The sequence below is a fragment of a genome, unplaced genomic scaffold, assembly GCF_019419815.1.
Source record: "Pyrus x bretschneideri cultivar Hongxiangsu unplaced genomic scaffold, Pyrus_bretschneideri_v1 Contig51, whole genome shotgun sequence".
Taxonomy (NCBI): domain Eukaryota; kingdom Viridiplantae; phylum Streptophyta; class Magnoliopsida; order Rosales; family Rosaceae; genus Pyrus; species Pyrus x bretschneideri.
This window is the reverse complement of record NW_025999789.1, coordinates 630,708-649,540: the sequence shown is the minus strand read 5'-3', so window position 1 is coordinate 649,540 and position 18,833 is coordinate 630,708. Positions and strand designations below refer to the sequence as shown.

Below are 18,833 nucleotides of genomic sequence, written 5' to 3'. Positions count from 1 at the left end.
GCCGGGGCGCCCTTTGTTCCTTCACGTGGTATCCGTCAGGGGGATCCTCTGTCTCCTTACTTATTTATCCTTGTGGGAGAGGTTTTGTCCAAAATGATTCAAGGAGCGGTTGGTCAGGGGCGGTTAGAGGGGGTCAAGATGGGCGGATCGGGTCCTGTGATTTCTCACCTTTTCTTTGCTGATGATACTCTTTTGTTTCTGCGTGCTGATCAGAAAAATTGCCGAAATCTGAGACATTTGATTGAGAGCTTCTGTGTTGCTTCTGGGCAGAAGGTGAATCTGATGAAATCTAGTGTTTTCTTTGGGGTAAATGTGCCAAAGGGGATCGCTGATCAGTTGGGGAGGTCTCTTGGAATGGTGGTGGTTAATAATCCGGGGACATACTTGGGGGTTCCTGCTCTTTGGGGACGTTCGAAGCAGCGTGGTCTTGCTTATGTAAAAGGAAGAGTGATGGAAAAATTACAAGGGTGGAAACAAAGCTCGCTATCCCGGGCTGGTAAAGAGGTTTTAATCAAGGCAGTAATTCAAGCTATTCCGGCGTATCCTATGAGTATTTTCAAATTCCCCAAGGTTGTTTGTAATGAGTTGGATGCGTTGGTGGCTGGCTTTTGGTGGGGATGTAAGGAAGGAGCCCATAAGATTCATTGGGTCTCAAAGGAGGTTTTGGGAATTCCGAAAGAGATGGGAGGATTAGGTTTCAGAAACTTTCAGGAATTTAATGATGCTTTGCTTGCAAAGCAATGTTGGAGATTAATTACTGAACCTGAATCGTTATGGGCTCAGGTTATCAAGGCCCGGTATTTTCCCCATTGTTCGATATGGGACGCGAAGAAGGGTGGTCGGGCGTCTTGGGCGTGGAGTAGCCTTATTTGTGGCAGGGACTTGATCAGGGAGGGTTCTCATTGGCAGATTATGGGGGGTCAGGAGGTTCGGGTGTGGCAGGACAGATGGCTACCATCCTTGCCACGTGGACATCCGGTGCCGGTTGGCCCAGTTGCGGTCACTCCTGGTTTACGTGTTAGTGATCTTATTTGCCCGGAGTCGGGGCGGTGGAACCTTGGCTTTTTGCAACCTATCATTTCGGGGGAGGATATGCAAGCTATTAAGGAGACGCCTCTGGGGGATTTGAGTCGTAAAGATCGGCTTGTCTGGGAGTTTAACAAGAACGGGTGTTATTCGGTCAAGTCGGGGTATAGATGGCTACAAGATAGATCGCTTGAGGTGAGAGATACTCGTCGGACTTCTGTTCGTGGGGTCCCCAGGAATTTATGGAAGGGTATCTGGAAGCTGGAGGTGCCTCCCAAGCTGCGGCACTTTGTGTGGCTTACTGTACATGGTTGTCTTCCTACTCGGGATGCTCTATTCCGCCGGAGGTCCTCTCAGACCTCCATTTGTCCTATATGTTGCTGCCACGATGAGACCACAGAGCATATGCTCCTCTCCTGTTCTTGGGTGGAACCTATATGGTTTGGTGGGGCGTTGGGCTACAAAGTGGATCGGCTTTCCCTCCCAGATTGGGTGGTTTGGATTCAGGCGGTCTTCTCTCAGAACATGTGCACTACGGGCGATACGAATTGGAGGCGATCTTACATTGTGTTCACGTGTTGGTGTATTTGGAAGGCCCGCTGTGATTTTGTGTTCAATTAGGTGCCTTTAAGTCCTCCAAAAGTGTTGGCTGCGATCACTATGGAGGTGAGCTCTTTCTTTGGTGCAAAGGCTACGGCAGTTTGTAGAAATGTGGGCGATGGGAGGATGGAAAGTCAGGTCGTGCGGTGGTGTGCTCCGGTCAATCCGTTTGTGAAGATTAATGTGGATGCAAGCTGGTCCAAGGCCTCAAAGTTGGGTTTTGCCGGAGCGATTGCGCGGGGACAGGACGGATTGATGGTGGCAGCCGCGAGGTACCCCATCAGGGCTCCTTCGGCGGCGGCTGCGGAGGCCACGGCGCTGATGCATGGATGCCAGTTAGGTGCGGCTTTGGGTTTAAGGTATGTCATCTTGGAATCTGACTCCCTGGAAGCTATAAAATGTCTGTCTAGTTCGTTGACTGTGGGTAGGTGGGAGGCCTTTCCTATGTTGGCTCGGGTTATGCAAATGGGGAGGGATTTTCTTGAATGCCGTTGGTCATGGGTGCCTAGATTAGCTAATAGTGTGGCGCATGAGTTAGCGTCGGTAGATTTTCCGGAGATGTGTGATGTTGTATGGGTCGAAAGGCCTCCATCTTCGTTGGTCTTTGTATTGAACAATGATGGGTTACCTTGTCCCCACTAATTTGGGTGTGGTGTTGATGGGGATGACGCCTCTATTAGGTGGGGGGGTCTTGTGGTATCTCCATTTTCACTGCTTGTATGTTTCTGCTGCTTGCCTCTTGTAGGCTTTTTATATATTTGGCTGTTGGGTTTCAAAAAAAAAAAAAAAAAAAAAAAAAAAAAAAACTAATGAAAGGGAGAAGATGTATGTTCTTGGTTTTTGTACATCACTTTTCTTTATGTGCAACTGAATGCTTTCTTCAATTTGAATCGGAACATATATAAAATCATCAACACATGTACATGAATATGTATATTAGGTGTATACAGAAACTTTAGAAGCAAAGTAACCTTTAGCACGCGATCGACCAGTTATGTATTATTAGTTAAATAGTTATTTATGTCGCATAAAATGCAATCTCATTTATACATATAACAATCAAATTTATTAATATTTACAAACATTTTGACATAATTTTTTTTTCTGATTTTCATTTTATTAAATTAAAATCGAACGGTGAGTGATGATAATTTTTTTAAAACCTTAAGCTGTAGGAGAATATGACTCACATGCATGAACTGTTGTGTGGCCGTTGAAAATGGTCAAGACTTCTCCAAGGCTTAGAAACCACACATGCACAAGCCGCTGAAAATCGTTCGGAGTCCCGTTCATAATTAACCGGGTTTATCTAAATATATACTCAATCTGGTTTGTGGTTAAAAATTTGGAAGGGGGCTACTACTATCAAGCAATTTGAAATGGAAATGATTATCTCCGCATCTCTTCCTCTTAATCTACTAAGTATGGGAATCTAGACCGTTAAAATTTGATCCAACGGTTACAAACAGAAATCTATTTTAAAAGTTATAATAACTTTAGCCCTTTGAATTAAATTTTAACGGTTCAAATCTCTAAATTTAATAGATTAAAAAAAAGAATCCAGAGAAGATCATTTTCCATTTGAAATCACTTGGCACTTGGCAGCATCATGATGTACTAAAATCAAAGTTTTTATTACCAAAAAAAAAAAAAAAAAAAAAAGCGAAGTTTTTTGGTTAAAAAAATCAAAGTATAAGTGGTGTCCTATTAAGCGTCAGCACATATGTGATGGACCCATCCAATGATCTTTACATCAAGTTCCATTTTATGTTGGTCCACTCTTCATACTCATTTCTGAGAACACTAGTGGAATTTAGACACTTTGGAGCACCTAAAAATCATCAAAATTTCCTACATGATTTTAAATTCACCCATTATGGGTATTTATGGGAAAAATTGGTTTCAGCATTACTATTGTCCACATTATATACAATTAAAAAGAGATTTTTTTGAGTTTACATGATTTTTTGAAAGTTACCGTTGAATATTGACCTGAGAATAAGACTATATTCAACAAATAAATTATGTCATGTTTTTAGGTGGTATACATATTAATGAAAGTGATACATATCACAAGTGGTGGTGGCTTAAGGTAGTTGTACAAGTAGTTGTTTTTTCACATGTATATATATGTAACAAAAATTAGAGATTTTTTTTAACATTTTACATGATTTAAAAGTCACTGTGGGACCGTGATCCCATTGAAAACATTTTGAAATCAATTTTTTGTGTTGCCGAAAATGTTCTCAGGCCATTCACCTAACTGATGAAAAAGTCCTCGAAAAGATGACCGGTTTTCATAAAGTTGATTGGCAATCGGAAAAGTGGCCGGAAAATTGGTAGAATTAAGTGGCAATTACATAATTATCTTGAAATATAATACCATTTATAAAATAATTTGCGTGGTGGAACCTGGTGAAAATATATTTCATGATGTTTTTGTAAAAATTCGCAAAAACGTTAAGAGCCCGTTTGATATCTTATTTGAAATTTTTTATCATTTCTTAAAACATTTCTTAATAACATTTATTGAAAACAATTTTCTTTGATACTAAAAAACTTGATTGATTTGGAATTTAAAAATTTTAAATCTTATGACTTAAACTAAACAAAGAGATCTAAAAAAGGAGGTCGCAGGAGAAAGGAGAAAAGAAAGTAAGAGATGATTGAAAGAAAGAGAAAGAAGGGAGAGTATTGGACAGATAGAGAGGAAGAGAGGTGAGAAAAAAACCAAGAGAATGAAGAAAGTGGATTAAAGGAGAGACGAAAAAGGTAATAAAAAAAAAAAAAAAAAAAAGAGGATAGTGAAAGAAGAAAAAAGAGAAAGATAAATTTGAAGTGAGAGGGGAGGAGGGAGAGAAAAGAAATGAGTGAGTTTAAGTTTGAAAACCCTAAAAACTCATTTTTTATGTTTTAGAGAATATACTATATTTTTGAGTTAGTCTTGAATTCAAAATTTTAAAATAGTCATATCAAACAAGTTTTTAAGGTCTAAAACTTGAAAATTATTTTTGAATTTAAAAAGTTAGATTCAAGTAGAATACCAAGTATGTCCTAAAAAATTGGTTACCGTTTGCTCACCGTTTTCATGAAAAGTATCATCATTGATTTTTATCAAGAGACTTTTTCATGAGCTTTATGGAAAATGTTGTAAGCCTTTTAGAAGTGTTCTCAGCATTTATTAAGTTCCCAAAATATTGTTTACGATATTTTTTTAATCTATAAATTAGAATAAATGATAGAGAAATACTACATGAGCTCTAAATTGATATCCGGGGTACTAAAATTCTTCAAGATTCCCCACATGTTTGTTAAGAAAATTATGGTGCGGCGGAACGTGAATGGAAATAAGTTTTACGATGGATTTCGTAGAAGTTCTGTTTGTACGCGATTTTGTACTTGGCCAATAAGTTTGGAGCCGCAAAATTAAAAGGTCAAGATGATTTTAGGTAACTTATTAGATGTTATTATGCTTTTGATAATATGGTATTATCTGATGGGTGATTGACAATTATATTGAAAGTGCTTGAGGATCATGATTGGCATTTGGATGGAGTTTGAATTAACTGTATAATAAGATTAGGTTCAAAATCCTTGTTTGAGTTGAAGAAGGCGAGGCAGAGATAGATTTTTGGTCGAGAATAATTTCAAGTTTATTCTAAGAATATGCCGAAGAATCAAAATATAATTAGAATTGTGCTATTTGGTAGACTTTGGCATCAAGGAATTCGTCTCTATGAATATAAGGTATTTGCAACGTAGAGAGAACTTTCAATTCAACACACAAACCCTCTGCGCAAGACCTCACTCTATGCGAATTCTTCTCACACTCTGAGAAATTACTAATTACCCTAACTTCGTCACCACATCTTCAGTTTGGAGTAACATCGTTGTGTTGAAAACCAACAACACTTTCAATTTAGATTAACAGAACTAGAACTGTAGAATCAGGCAGTCGAGAAGTTCTTCAGTTTGGATTAACAACATTAAGAACTGTAGAATCAGGCAGTCGAGAAGTTCTTCAGTTTGGATTAACAACATTACTTCAAGTTTGACAGGCTCTCATTCACCAGAATGATGCAGTTAGCTCATTAGTTAATCGGCATGTGCGCCACGTAGGCTTAGTAGTTTGATGGTCAACAAGTTCACTCTATAATATTGGCTGAAATTGTATGTGACATGTGAGTCTATATATATTTATTTATTTATTTAAAGTGAGTTTGAAATTATTTGTTTCTCTCTATAGGTCAGGTTTTCCGTCAAAACTCTGGTGTCTCATATCGCTAGAGAGAAAATGGCATATCCTATATACAATATACTGCATACAAAGGGGACATAGTGGTTTTTCTCAAAAGGAAAATGCTTTGTTCAAGTGCCGCCTTCCATCACATACAAAATAAATTCTTTTTATTCAATACTGCCGTCTATGAAACTAACATATCAATAAGAGATATCCAAGTCAGTCTTGATCGAAAAGCATTCCATTAAAACATAAAAACTTGTCACAATTCAATTACAACCAAGCAATGGCCAAATCAAATTCCAAAACCCATGATCAATAATGCAACACGTAAATATTATACTCCACGATAGCATCACTTCAGGTGAGATTAAAAGTGTGAGTTCTCAATTCAGCATAACCCCTAGCAAACCTGAAAGCCCCACTTCCACCAATCACAGGCAGCTCCCTCACCTTGTTTAATATTGAATTTCTTCCTAGCAAAGTTATGGTGCTTCCATTAAACTCACCTGCAACAAAAGCAAAGTTCTGTGCCATCAGGAGGCTGAGCTCCACCTGCCCTGCAAATCCGTAAAACCCTTGAGCCCTAGCCACCAATTTTGAGCTCAACTCAGGACCTTCAGTTAGTGCATTATCAAACATTCTCACTAACCCAAAATTCGTCTGGGACTTATTGGAGGGTGCTGGGACAACCTCTATGGCAGAGGATGGGACCCACCAACAATGTCATGCCAGTATAAGCGAACGTGGGTTAGCTTTTCTTTCTGCAGCCCGAGAAGCTTACGGTCCACGGTGCTGTGAAACCCTAAATTTTCTCCAGAAACTAAGATCAAGGTAAAGGAAGAGAGGAGGGAGAAAATTGTGAATTGGAAAGCTGACATTTGAGACAGCCTAGCCATGGTATTGCTGGTATGTCTTCAAGGCTTTTGATTGTTTTGTAGGGTTTATGTACACTGAAGGACAATGATACCGCGTTAAGCAAAAGTCTTTTTCAAATGATGCGACTTGCCTTTATTGACTGGAATGGAATAATAAGAAGGAATTAGTTGTGATATAAATCGTCGGAGTCATTTGCTAATTTGGTTCATAATCAATTATTTAGTGTAATTAGTAATGAACACTTGACAAAAGAATAATAATACTCTGGTGTGTTAGGTTAGTTAAAATAGCAATGTATCTGCTTTTTGCACATAAATTTAATTTCCGTTCGATGAATTAAGGTAGTTTAATTACAATATGATCTTATAGAGAATAAGAAATATTTCCCAGATCCAATCAACAATTAAGCAAGTTTTGTTGCAAGGTTATAATTTCATTGTATAGCCCAACAAGTTGGCATGTCTCATTTTCTTGACTGTTCCCATTAATCATGGGTTAAGTCACTCCAATATGGATGTACCGCCACCTGCATCTGTAATGTTGGGATTAATATTCTAGGAGGAGGCCGGTGTACGAGTGGACAGAATAATTTGGGGTTGGTGGGTTGATCTCACCTAACCCATTTCTTTTTATTCTGATGGGAGAGGAGTCATATGAATTAAACAAAATTTTGTAGAAAAGTTGACAATTTGGTTATTTTTGTGTTAATGGTGCAGAGGCTAGAAGATCAGAAGGTCGAAAATAGTCCGAAAATCGTTTCCAACCGAGGGTTAGGTCAGAGGGCTTGTGAGCCCCACAAAATCTGAAAGGACCAAAGGGCTGGCCGCACGTAGCTAGCCAGTCAGCCCGAGGTTGGCCAGAAATTCCAACAATCCTGTCGGATATAACCGACAGGAATGCTTAAACAAAAAATTGAATCCAACGACTAGTTGACGCCAATTAATGTTGGATTCAAAATTTTAGGCCTTTTTTTTAATTCTTAAAAATTCTAATTTTTTTTCTTATAAATACCTAAACCATTCATTCACCATTCCTAAATTTAAGTTGTAGTTTTTAAATTTAAGTTGTTGTAGTTTTTAAATTTAAATAATAAATTATGTTTGGCCCTCAGTTGGAGACGGTTTTTTGTGACAGGGCTAAAACAAGCCCTATGACCCTCGGTTGGAGATAGAGGCAAATATGACCGTGTACTGTTCATTAAAATATTAATATCTTGAAGGACCAAAGGGCTAAAACAAGTCATCTGGCCAGCCCTCAATTGGAGATGGCCTTAATTTATCTCTCGTGGCATTTTCACCATACAATATGTTGTATGCCCCTCTTTATTAATTTCTCTCTCTCTCTCTCTCTCTCTCTCTTCACATTTTTAACCATCCAATGAGGGAGAGCTAGAGAAAGAATACCAGATACTGTTGAGAGATGAATAATGTTAGGGAGATTAGAATTTTTACATCAAATTGCAAATCAAATGATTTGTCATCAATAATAAACAAGCACGTTAATCGATACTTAATTAATAATTCAATCATCTACAACTATATCATTTGATTTAAAATTTTGATCTTTCTATCATTATCCGAATCTCCCGAATCTTACTATCAATGAGATGAATGATTTTGCATGAGCTTATAAGTAAGTTGATATAATCTCCATATTGCCAATTAATTTTACGGTAGAACCTCAACTTCTTTATGGTATTAAAGCAGGTTGTCCATGTTAGAATTCCTTTGTCCCACATCGGCCAAAAGACTTGAGAGCAAGCCCTTTAAATAGAATTACCCCACTCTAACTATCATCGAGGCCTTTTGTATTAAAACCCCACACATGACGGATTAAGCAGGTGGCCAAGTGGGGACAGTATCGATATTGTTGGAGTGGGCCCACGGCCCGTCTACCTAAAATTTAACAGTCCAACATGTAAAGACCAATAGCCACACGTGCTCCACGTCACCATGTTCGTGTTGTTCATGTGTTAGACTTCAAAATTCTCCACATGTGAGTGAGCATGCTACATTGAGAGGAGGGACCTTATTTGGGCATGTAAGTAATTTCAGTTACTTTCCATATTGTCAATTAATGTTATGGTGGAACGTCAACATCTTTAAGCTTATTTTGGCTATGCCCACTGAAACTTGATTTTAATCGCACTTTGCTCTTTGTAACTCAAAAGTCATCACTTTACTACCTGAAACTCAAAGTTTGCTTCACTTTGTCCCTTAAACTCGATTTCGACCTCATTTTGCTCTCTGAAACATAAAAGTTGTCTCTATAAAACTCAAAATTCTATCCACATTACCTTAGATTTGTTAATTTCTTATGGGAGTTCAATTAGGGTGCGTCAGGCTAATCAATTTCTTTTTTATTTTTTTCATCTCTTCAATTTCTTTGAAACTTAATGTTCCCTTATTGTTGAATGTTAACGTGCAATAGAGATTTATAATCAAATTTTTTGTACATGTGACAGTAGTCTTATTAAGTGTTGGTCCCACATATATTTTAGGAGGCGCCTTATAAGTTTCAGGGAGAAAAGAGAGTTCACAAGTCAAATGAAATAAATTTTGAGTTCTAAAGAGTAAAATGATGACTTTAGAGTTACAGAGAACAAAATGAAATCAAAATGAAATTCCATGAGGCATAGCAAAAAATAAGCCAACTTCTTTATGTAGTTATTCCAATTCCCATCCAATGAACCATAATTTATTTTATTTTCATTTATCCGTCCTCTGTGGAGTTATTGACACCAACCAAATGCATATAGCCGGCCAATACTTGATAAAGTAAACTCAACCACGCCCGCTAAAATGAAAAGAAATGAAATGGTGGGTGGCCAACATATTTAGAATCTACAACCTCCAAATAAAAAAAGGAACAAAGCAAAAGCCATCAAGAAAAAAAGAAAAAAAAGACCTTCATCAATAATGCAGCACATAGATATTATACTCAACAACGGCATCTCCTGTGGTTGGATTGAATGTATGAGTACTTGCTTGAACATAACCTCTTGCAAACCTGAAAAGCCCACTGCCTCCAATGACAGGCATCTCCCTCACCTTGTTGAACACCTGGTTCCTTCCTAGAATCGTTATAGTGCTGCCATTGTACTTCCCTTGGTTAAAGTGAAAATTCATGGCCATCAGCAGGCCAACTTCTTTCTGTGAGGCAGACGCATAGAACCCTTGAGCCTTTCCGAGCAATTTTGAGCTCGACTCAGGGCCTTCAGTGAGAGGATCATCAATCATGCTAACAGAACCAAATAGGGTTGATGAATTGATGGGTGGATTCACCACTCCTACTGCACTTGGATTTTTACCGCTGTAAATATCATGCCAGTACATCTTAAAGTGGCTGAACTTCTCTTTCTTGAGACCCAGAAGCTTGCGGTCCAAGGCTCTAACAAAATCTTGATCTTCTCCTTGGACAAGAATTAGGGCAAAAGAAAATAGAAGTGAGAGAATTATGAACTGAGTAGCCAACATTTGAGGTGTTGTAGCCATGGTTGAAGCTCTATAACTTAAAGTCACTACTTTGGTTTGGAAATTGGAGTAGCTTTGTGTCCACATATATAGTGTGGAATGAGTCACAGAGCTTGACCAAGTTGGGGTTTTTTTCATCATGGTGACAACCAACCACAGGCTGCCAACATTTTCTTTGTTCCGTTTCTTTTGGGTCAGGTTGTCGCATTGCATAATTAACTTAACTGTTCACAAGTTAATCCAATTGGGTCTTAATTAATTTTCTAAAACGACTACACAACTAATTGGTATATGGCGTGCTGTCTTTGCAGGAAATTGTGTTGAGGTTATTATGAGAAGGGTTTGGTAAAGTTGTCAAAGAAAAGGAAAGAATGACCTTTTAGGTAAAGTACTGAAGGGGTTGAAATAATTCCAGGCTTCTGGAATCATAGTGCATAGGTTTTATTTTTATTTTTATTTTTTAATAGTGCATAGTTTTTCATGACTAACATGCAACACTATGATGAGATGACTGGGTGTTAATAATTATAGTGCATAGATTTTAATAATTATAAACTTTAAATCCATGCATAAAAAAATTAATTATTTTTTATTTCAAATTATAATTCGGGTATTTAACACCACACTCACATACTTGCATACTAAATTTCTATACACTTCAATCAGTTCGGTGGACCTAAGGCCATCCTCAGCCGTAGACTAAAGATATAGGAGAATGATCGTCTCTCCTCTTAATCTCTCTTTCTTTTCATTTCCTCATATTTAAACAGTTATGTTTAAATTACATTAACATCTTGTATTAATTTTTTTATATAAATTTAATAAAACAAAAAACAATATGTAAGGGAAGGAAATGAAAGAAGATAAGAATTTACTGTAAAAATATAACCAAGCACTATTCTTTAGAAAAATAATTTTTGGGTTACAATCATAGCCCTGACTAGAGACGATCTACTTTTGATCTCTCCGTTTTGGTGGACCTAAGTCCTTTTGTCTTTTCGTACAAAAGATGCATTTTATTTATCAAACAAATCAGATTAGGATCCTCTTCTAACCTTAGAAATTGGGTACGTCAACTCCTCCACGAATAACGCCGTGAGCCATTTTGGAAACCCCGCACCCACTCACCCACCCACCCACCACCCCTTTTTCATAGTATATACATCATCCATGAGCATACTGACAATATATGCTCCTCTACAAAACACAATATCGGATATATATGTTCCGCTAACCCAAAGCCTTACTTCATCTGTTTGTCTATGTGAAAAGTGCTGTATTCTTTTTACTCTAGTCAAAGTTATATAGGAAAAATTTCAGTGGTATTCATACCTAACTTGGAGTGAAAGTGAAGGAAGCCATTCGTGGCTTAGAGAATCATTCCTACAACACCCCATATAACTTATTGTATACACATCTCTCATCGTCTGTATATATAAAAATATACATTTCGGTTACACGGCATAATATATTCTTAATCTTACTTAGCACAAGGATGGTCTTTTAATTTAATTGTGACTTATTTTTCCCCAAAAGCTGCAACTATATATAGCAAACGAGTGAACCACTGGACATCTTTTTGTGGGAAAATTTGAGAGGGAAAAACTAGTAATTATTGCACAGTCAGGGACATCCCGAAATCACAAGCAAAATGGTACCTGTCTAGATGATTTCTTGCACACTTGGACATAATAAATTGGTTAATTACCAATTTAAGTTGTATGGTTTTGTACTAGAAAAAGTTCATCATTAGAAGGGACAACATGATGAAAAATCAGCATATAGATATTACAAGAACAAACCAAGCTAGACAAGTAAAGGAAAAAATTAAGTGTGCCAAGAAAATAAGCATGATCAGTAATGCAGCACATAGACGTTATACACAACCATAGCATCCCCAGTCGTAAGACTGGAACCTTGTAAGAAAGCAAAATTCATGGCCATCAATGGGCCAGCATCTTTTTGTGAGGCAGATCCATAAAACCCTTGAGCCCTAGCAATTTAAACCCTTGAGCCCTTCCTAGCAATTTTGAGCTCAATTCAGGCCCTTCAGTGAGTGGATCATCAATCATGCTAATAAAACCAAACCCTGTTGATGTATTGGAGACTGTTGCACCACTGAAACTGAACTGGGATTTGTACCGCTAACAATGTCGTGCCAATCCAACCAAAAGTGGCTAAGTTTTTCTTCTTTTTTTCAGCCCCAAAAGTTTTGTTCTCACTGTTGAGAATTAATCCCACATTGAACGGAGTAGAGATCTTGTATGAGCTTCTAAGAGGTTGGGCTACTCCCTCATATTGCCAATTGGTTTTATGGTGGAACCCCAATTTTCTTTATGATATCACAGCAGGTTGTCCCACGTGTGAAGTCAAACGGCCACAAGTGCTCCACATCACCCCGTTTTATTGTTTACATGTTAGGCTTAAAAATTCGCTACACGTGAGAGGGCGTGTTGAGAATTAATCCCACATTGATGGGAGAAGCGAACTTGCATGGGCTTATAAAAGGTTGGGCTACTCCCTCATATTGCCAATTGATTTTATGGTGGAACCCCAACTTTCTTCATGGTATCAGAGCAGGTTGTTCCACGTGTGAAGCCAAACGGCCACAAGTGCTCCACATCACCCCGTTGTATTGTTTACACGTTAGGCTTAAAAATTCGCTACACGTGAGGGGGCATGTTGAGAATTAATCCCACATTGATAGGAGAAGAGAACTTGCATGGGCTTCCAAGAGGTTGGGCTACTCCCTATATTACCAATTGGTTTTATAGTGGAACTTCAACTTTCTTTACTCACAACGCCTGGGTTTTTTCCTTGGTCCAAAATGATGAAAAAAGGCGACCGAACTATGACTTGGCTAGCCAAGAGGTGAGGTATTTTGATCATGGTCGCACCACTTTGGTCACAAACTTATCACTACTTTGTTCAGAAAATATTGCAATAGGTTGTGTCCATATGTATTTATCGTGATTCAGAGCTTGACATGATAATTGATCAAAATTGTGATTTCATCATCGTTTTGGCTAACACATCTAAATAGAAGAGTTTCGTTAAGAAAAAGAGCCCTATACTTTAGATGAAGGAGAATTACTTTTCTTAAGACTTTCATCATCGTTTTGGCTAACACATTAGGACTAAACAGAAGAGTTTCGTTAAGAAAAAGAACCCTATACAGGGATGGCCTTTAATTTAACTGTTTTTGTTGTGAAAAGAAAAAAAAAAATTATAGAGAAAAAAAATTTCAAAGTGGGATTTCAACCTAAACATTGATCGCGAAAGTCTTGAGAAAAGTAATTCTCTTTTATTTCTAATTTACTTTCAATTTAGAGGGTTATTTATTCTAATTGAATCCTAGAAATCAAACGAGCCCTAATATGTATCTATTGGTGTTAAACATTTGACTAAACTCATACGGGTGTAGAGCATATTACAACCAAACACTTCGAAACTCACCTTTGGAGAGTATAATCACATATGACCTTTCGTGACTTTCCCCCTTAAAGCTGCAAAACTGCAGAAGCAAAAAAAGTTAACCAATTGCAAGCTTTTGTGGTAAATATGAGAGGAAAAAAACTACTAAAATGGCACGTTTTGTGCTGATATCTTGCACAATTCGAATCACAAATACCATACTAATAATTATACCTTCAAAACTTGTGCCATGTAATTCCATTTTTCCCTTTAATTGTAGCCCTCTGGCCTCTGCTAAGACCCTTCAGTGCAAAAATTAGCAGTTTCTCATCAGCCCACTTGCAGTCTTCGGTTCTGGGAGCCAAACCCTGCTCAAAGATACAACCATATATTGTGTACACTGATCCATATGAGGCAGCCAAAGCTCACTTCAATCCCTTCGAATTATAATTATTAAAGCACCCATTTTGCTAAATAATTTCAAGACTGTTAAATTTTAGAGATCGTTTATCATTATTTCGATTTCGTTGTCAGTTTTCTGTTATCAAATAATTTAAAGGTGGAATGTATAGTTTGATTTTATAAGACATAATGAGAATTTTTAAGAATATCCATTAGTAATGGCGACAAATCCAATCAAAGCATATGTGTACCGATATTGGATGGGAAAGTTCGATAAATTATTGAAAACGTGATTTTCATTTAATTATAAAATGCATGCATGTGATCTTTGAGGTTGGCCCAACGTCATTGGTGATGCAAATGCATATGGTAACGGCCATACCAGGTTAGCTTAGGCAAAACCCCTTCGATTCCAAGCCACCATGACGTACATAGATACATATGGGGATTTCCCTACACCAACATATCCTTATGCACGAACAATATGGACATAATATTATAGTTCTAACTCTTTGTGAGATTCACACGCATAAAAATAACGAAGAAGACATCCGCATACGGGAATTTTTTCAGTGGGTTGTTACAAACTTTCTTTGTCTCATGTGGGTTGTTACAAACTTTGTAATTATTGTCGCTAGGGTTCACACGAGAAATTTTTCAATATTCGGAAATACAATCTGATACTCCAAGCGTAATAATACAAGTAGTTGAATTTTTTATTTTTCAAATATGCTACGCAAGAAATAAGTTGAGAATTTTAAATGATGATCTGAAAAAAAAAAAAGGAAAAAAGAAAAGCATATTTGAAGGATTGTTTCTTTGGAAAAATTTGAAATAGGTCCAATTTTATAGACTACCTTTTGAAATAAGTCCAATTTTTAGTGACTTTTGATTTTTGAAATAGGTCCAATTTTTAGTTACTTTGGACCCATTTCAAAAAACTCCTTCTTCTTTTTATAAGAACATGACCCACTCCCAAACCTTAGTGTCTAGAGCCTAGAGATGAAAAAATTTGGACCACACAAATTGAATCTGACCGATTCTCATTAACTCATCCCATTGGCCCACTTCACACAAACAAACAACTCTGATTTTTTTTTTAATACACAAATTAAAGGAGCCACTGGACATTAAAATTCGGAGTGGACCTAATTCTCTTTTTATATTTGTTTTTTAACATGGTTCTCATGTTTGTCCCTTTCAATCCTACACATTTAGAAAGCCCAAGTGTCTAATTAGCTTCTTACTAGAAGTTACATACGTAAGGAATTTATATAAATATATATAAATTAGATGTCCTAAGCTACACCCTTAATTGCATATATGTCTTTTTCATTAGCCATTTGCCATCAATTTTGTTAGAGAAGCAGTTGATGCTGATCATGTGTTCCATTATCCAATATAAACAAGGTCATGGTAAAGTCTTAGTAATTTATTTCGCCTAATCCTTCGCCGTATCTTGAATATGTTAAGTTTTAATATTTTTTTATTAGTATTAAAAAATTTATTTTATCCAATAATATAATATTGTCTTTCCTAAAAAATTTAATTAATAAATGATCAGCTATGTGTGTCATCAGAAAACTTGACTCCCAAGAATCTCAATATAGCCGCCATTGAAACTTATATCAAGTTTCGACTGTACAGCTACAATCTTTATATCTATCATTCATTTTAGATTAAGAGAACTGCCACTGCCTCAAAATTGGACTCTTTATAACTCTCTTTCATCTCATATTTTTAGCACAATATTTTATATTATGAATTAACGTTAAACTGTAAGGTGAGATAGAGTCTAGAGAGATTCCCCTTAGCATTCCTCATTAGATCAAATAAAACAATAATTAGGAACTTTCCTTCTTCTTCACAAAAAAAGGAACTTTCCTCCTTCCCTGGTATATCTAAGATACGGATATGTAGTTACTAAATCACTTGAATTATAACGTATGTATTTTTTACATAAAGTGTTTCATGATACACACGAAAATTGACCTTTTTCACAATCAAAATCAACGACCCCATAAAACATCTTCTTGAAAAAAATGGTTTAGAGGCGTTGGGGATTATCTTTGACGAGACACAATAAGTCCAGCACCCTCATCTACCAACTTCATATAAGGATGAGAAAGAGAAAATATGTTTATTCGGGACAAAATAGAAGGACATGAACAATTGTCATAATTAATTCTGCGGTAGTGGCACGGCGCACGCAAGGTGGATAGACTTTTAGTACGGGAAAATGGAGAGATCCCCTGTTTATACATGTTGAGAAATGACACATGCGATGACACATCTTTTTAAATTTTTTTTTGCGGTAAAATATATTGGAAGATTAAGTGACATATACATATATTAATATGTGAATGACACACTCATTGGTTTTTTTTTTTTTTTTTAATAGTTGGTTTACTAATCGATATTGAGACTTAAACTTTGCTCAATGTAAGTGGTAAACTGCTAGGTGGTTATGATATTCTTTTTCAACTTATTGTATTTCGAGTTTAAACTCTTCTTCATCTTTTTCAAGTAAATAAGTATAAAGCTTATAATAAAAAAGCAAAACAAAAAGTTTGCTAGTTTTTTTCCCCTTCTATATGCACATATATACATACCAAAATAGTCAATAGATCATGAAGAAATTTCGTAGTTTCGTGCAAGAAGAAGAAAATGAGCAAAACATGGGAATCCAAAATGCTAAGAAACATAAACCAGAATGATCTATTCTTTGATTCTGTCACTCTCACTTGTAATGACTAAAATGCCCGTGATATAATGTATTATATACATTTATGTTGTAGAAAATGAATTCATATGTTAAAGAAGACTTTCATCGCAGGCTTCTTTCACCTGATCAGTCCTTTCATTGACTAGTTTTTTCCCCTCATCAGATGGATCCCTAATCATTAACAAGCTAAACGAGCATAAAAAATTAGTGACTAATAGACCAGTTTTTTACAAATTAAAAATGGGGTGAATTTGTCATTTCAAATGTGGATTAAGTGAAAAACTCAAAGTTGTGCCCCTATCATTCTAGCAAGGCAACTCAAAGTTCTGCTCCTATCATTCTAGAAAAGCTTGATTATGGTCAATTGTCAACTAATGTGGTTGTCAACTCAAAGTTGTGCTCATATCATTCTAGAAAACCTTGCACTTCAAGCCACCAGACAAACATTTCAAATAAAAATTCATAACCTCCTTGGCTTGGAAGCCTCTGGACTCCTTAGAATTTCAACCCCTTTCCCCTCCCCCAAAACTTTAAAATCCCTCTCATTTGCCACCCTTATCCATCACTCCTTCCCTTTCTTCCTTTAGGCTTAAACAACACCACAAACAACATAAACAACCTCTCTCTCTCTCTCTCTCTCTCTCTCTCTCTCTCTCTCTCAACACAAACCAAGCAGTTGGAAATGGGCACTTTAGTTGGGCATGTAGCACCGGGCTTTGGGTTTCTTCTCATTGGATTATGGCACCTCTTTAATCACATCAAACTCCATCTTAACCAACCAAACACCTACACAGCTCCATCCTGGTTTCCCACCTCCAAATTCAAGTATTTGGAGCTCTTCTTAATCATGGGAGGCTCATCTGCCTCCATTGCCATGGAACTCTTCATAGGTCCACAGAAACACCAACCGCTCGATGACGATGGAACGATCCCCACCAACCATCTCCACAACTTCGAGCACTCTTCAATCTCCATGACTTTCTTGGTCTATGCAGCTTTTGCCATCGTTCTTGACAAAATTTCCCCAAAAGCACAACATGGTTTGACCCAACTCCTTGGAGCCATAGCGTTTGGGCAGCAGCTTCTTCTCTTTCACCTTCACTCTGCTGATCACATGGGACCTGAAGGTCAATACCACATGCTTCTACAGCTTGTGGTTCTTGTTTCTTTGACCACAACCCTTATGGGAATTGGTTTGCCTGAGAGTTTTTTGGTCAGCTTTGTGAGGTCACTAAGCATATTTTTCCAAGGTGTTTGGCTTATGGTCATGGGGTTCATGCTTTGGACACCTGATTTGATGCCAAAAGGTTGTTCCATGAACTTAGAGGAGGGTCACAAAGTGGTTAGGTGCCATGGAGATGAGGCACTTCACAGAGCCAAGTCCTTAGTGAACCTTCAGTTTAGTTGGTTCTTGTTGGGAGTTGCCATTTTTGGGGTGTCCTTCTATTTGGTTTTGGTTAAGGTTTATGGCGAAAAGGTTGAGTATTTTTCATTGACCAGACTAAGCGAAGAAGATGAAGAGGATCCGGATCATGATGTTGAATATCAAAAGACAAGCAAGCGTGAAGACTCGAAGAGTTTTGTTAATCATATGGGAAAAACAGCTTTTGCGTCCATAGACATTGAAAGGTAGTAGGAAAAAGTGCAAGCTATAATGAAGATATGGGATTTGGTATGTGTGTACAAATTAATTAAGTTGTGGGATATATGCCATTTTATATTTGATTAAACCAACCATAATGTTGGCTTAATTTATTAAAAGAGGGATTTGTGGACTGTCAATGTATATATGCCATTTTTACTTCTCACGTGCCTCTTTTTAATTTTAGCATTTCATATTCTTCAACTCCTTTGATATGAAGATAAAAATTTGAAAGGAGTTTTCCTTGTACCTTGTTTTAATGAATTCTTTATGATATGTACTTGTGTAGTAGATTAAAGACGCCCTTTAAGGATCTCATTATTTTAAACTTAAGCATCATTAAACAAAAAACTTTAAAATATTCACAGGAAGACATTGTTTAAGTTCATAAAGATAAGTTTAGGCTTAAAGACTTGTCACTAAATCATTACC

General features: G+C 37.0%; 2 protein-coding genes and 1 pseudogene across 2 annotated transcripts; 1 reads left to right on the top strand and 2 right to left on the bottom strand.

Annotated features, from left to right (window-relative positions):
• Positions 1-6,016: 6,016 nt before the first annotated feature.
• On the bottom strand, positions 6,017-6,780 carry LOC103954023 (annotated as a pseudogene).
• A 2,651-nt stretch (positions 6,781-9,431) lies between these two features.
• On the bottom strand, positions 9,432-10,254 carry LOC103954022 (dirigent protein 22-like). The gene has a single exon (XM_009365829.3). The coding sequence runs from the start codon at positions 10,237-10,239 to the stop codon at positions 9,658-9,660; it is 582 nt and encodes a 193-aa protein (XP_009364104.2). The 5' UTR covers positions 10,240-10,254; the 3' UTR covers positions 9,432-9,657.
• Positions 10,255-17,222: 6,968 nt separating this feature from the next.
• LOC103954021 (transmembrane protein 45A-like) lies at positions 17,223-18,567 on the top strand. The gene has a single exon (XM_009365827.3). The coding sequence runs from the start codon at positions 17,442-17,444 to the stop codon at positions 18,390-18,392; it is 951 nt and encodes a 316-aa protein (XP_009364102.1). The 5' UTR covers positions 17,223-17,441; the 3' UTR covers positions 18,393-18,567.
• The last annotated feature ends 266 nt before the right edge of the window (positions 18,568-18,833 follow it).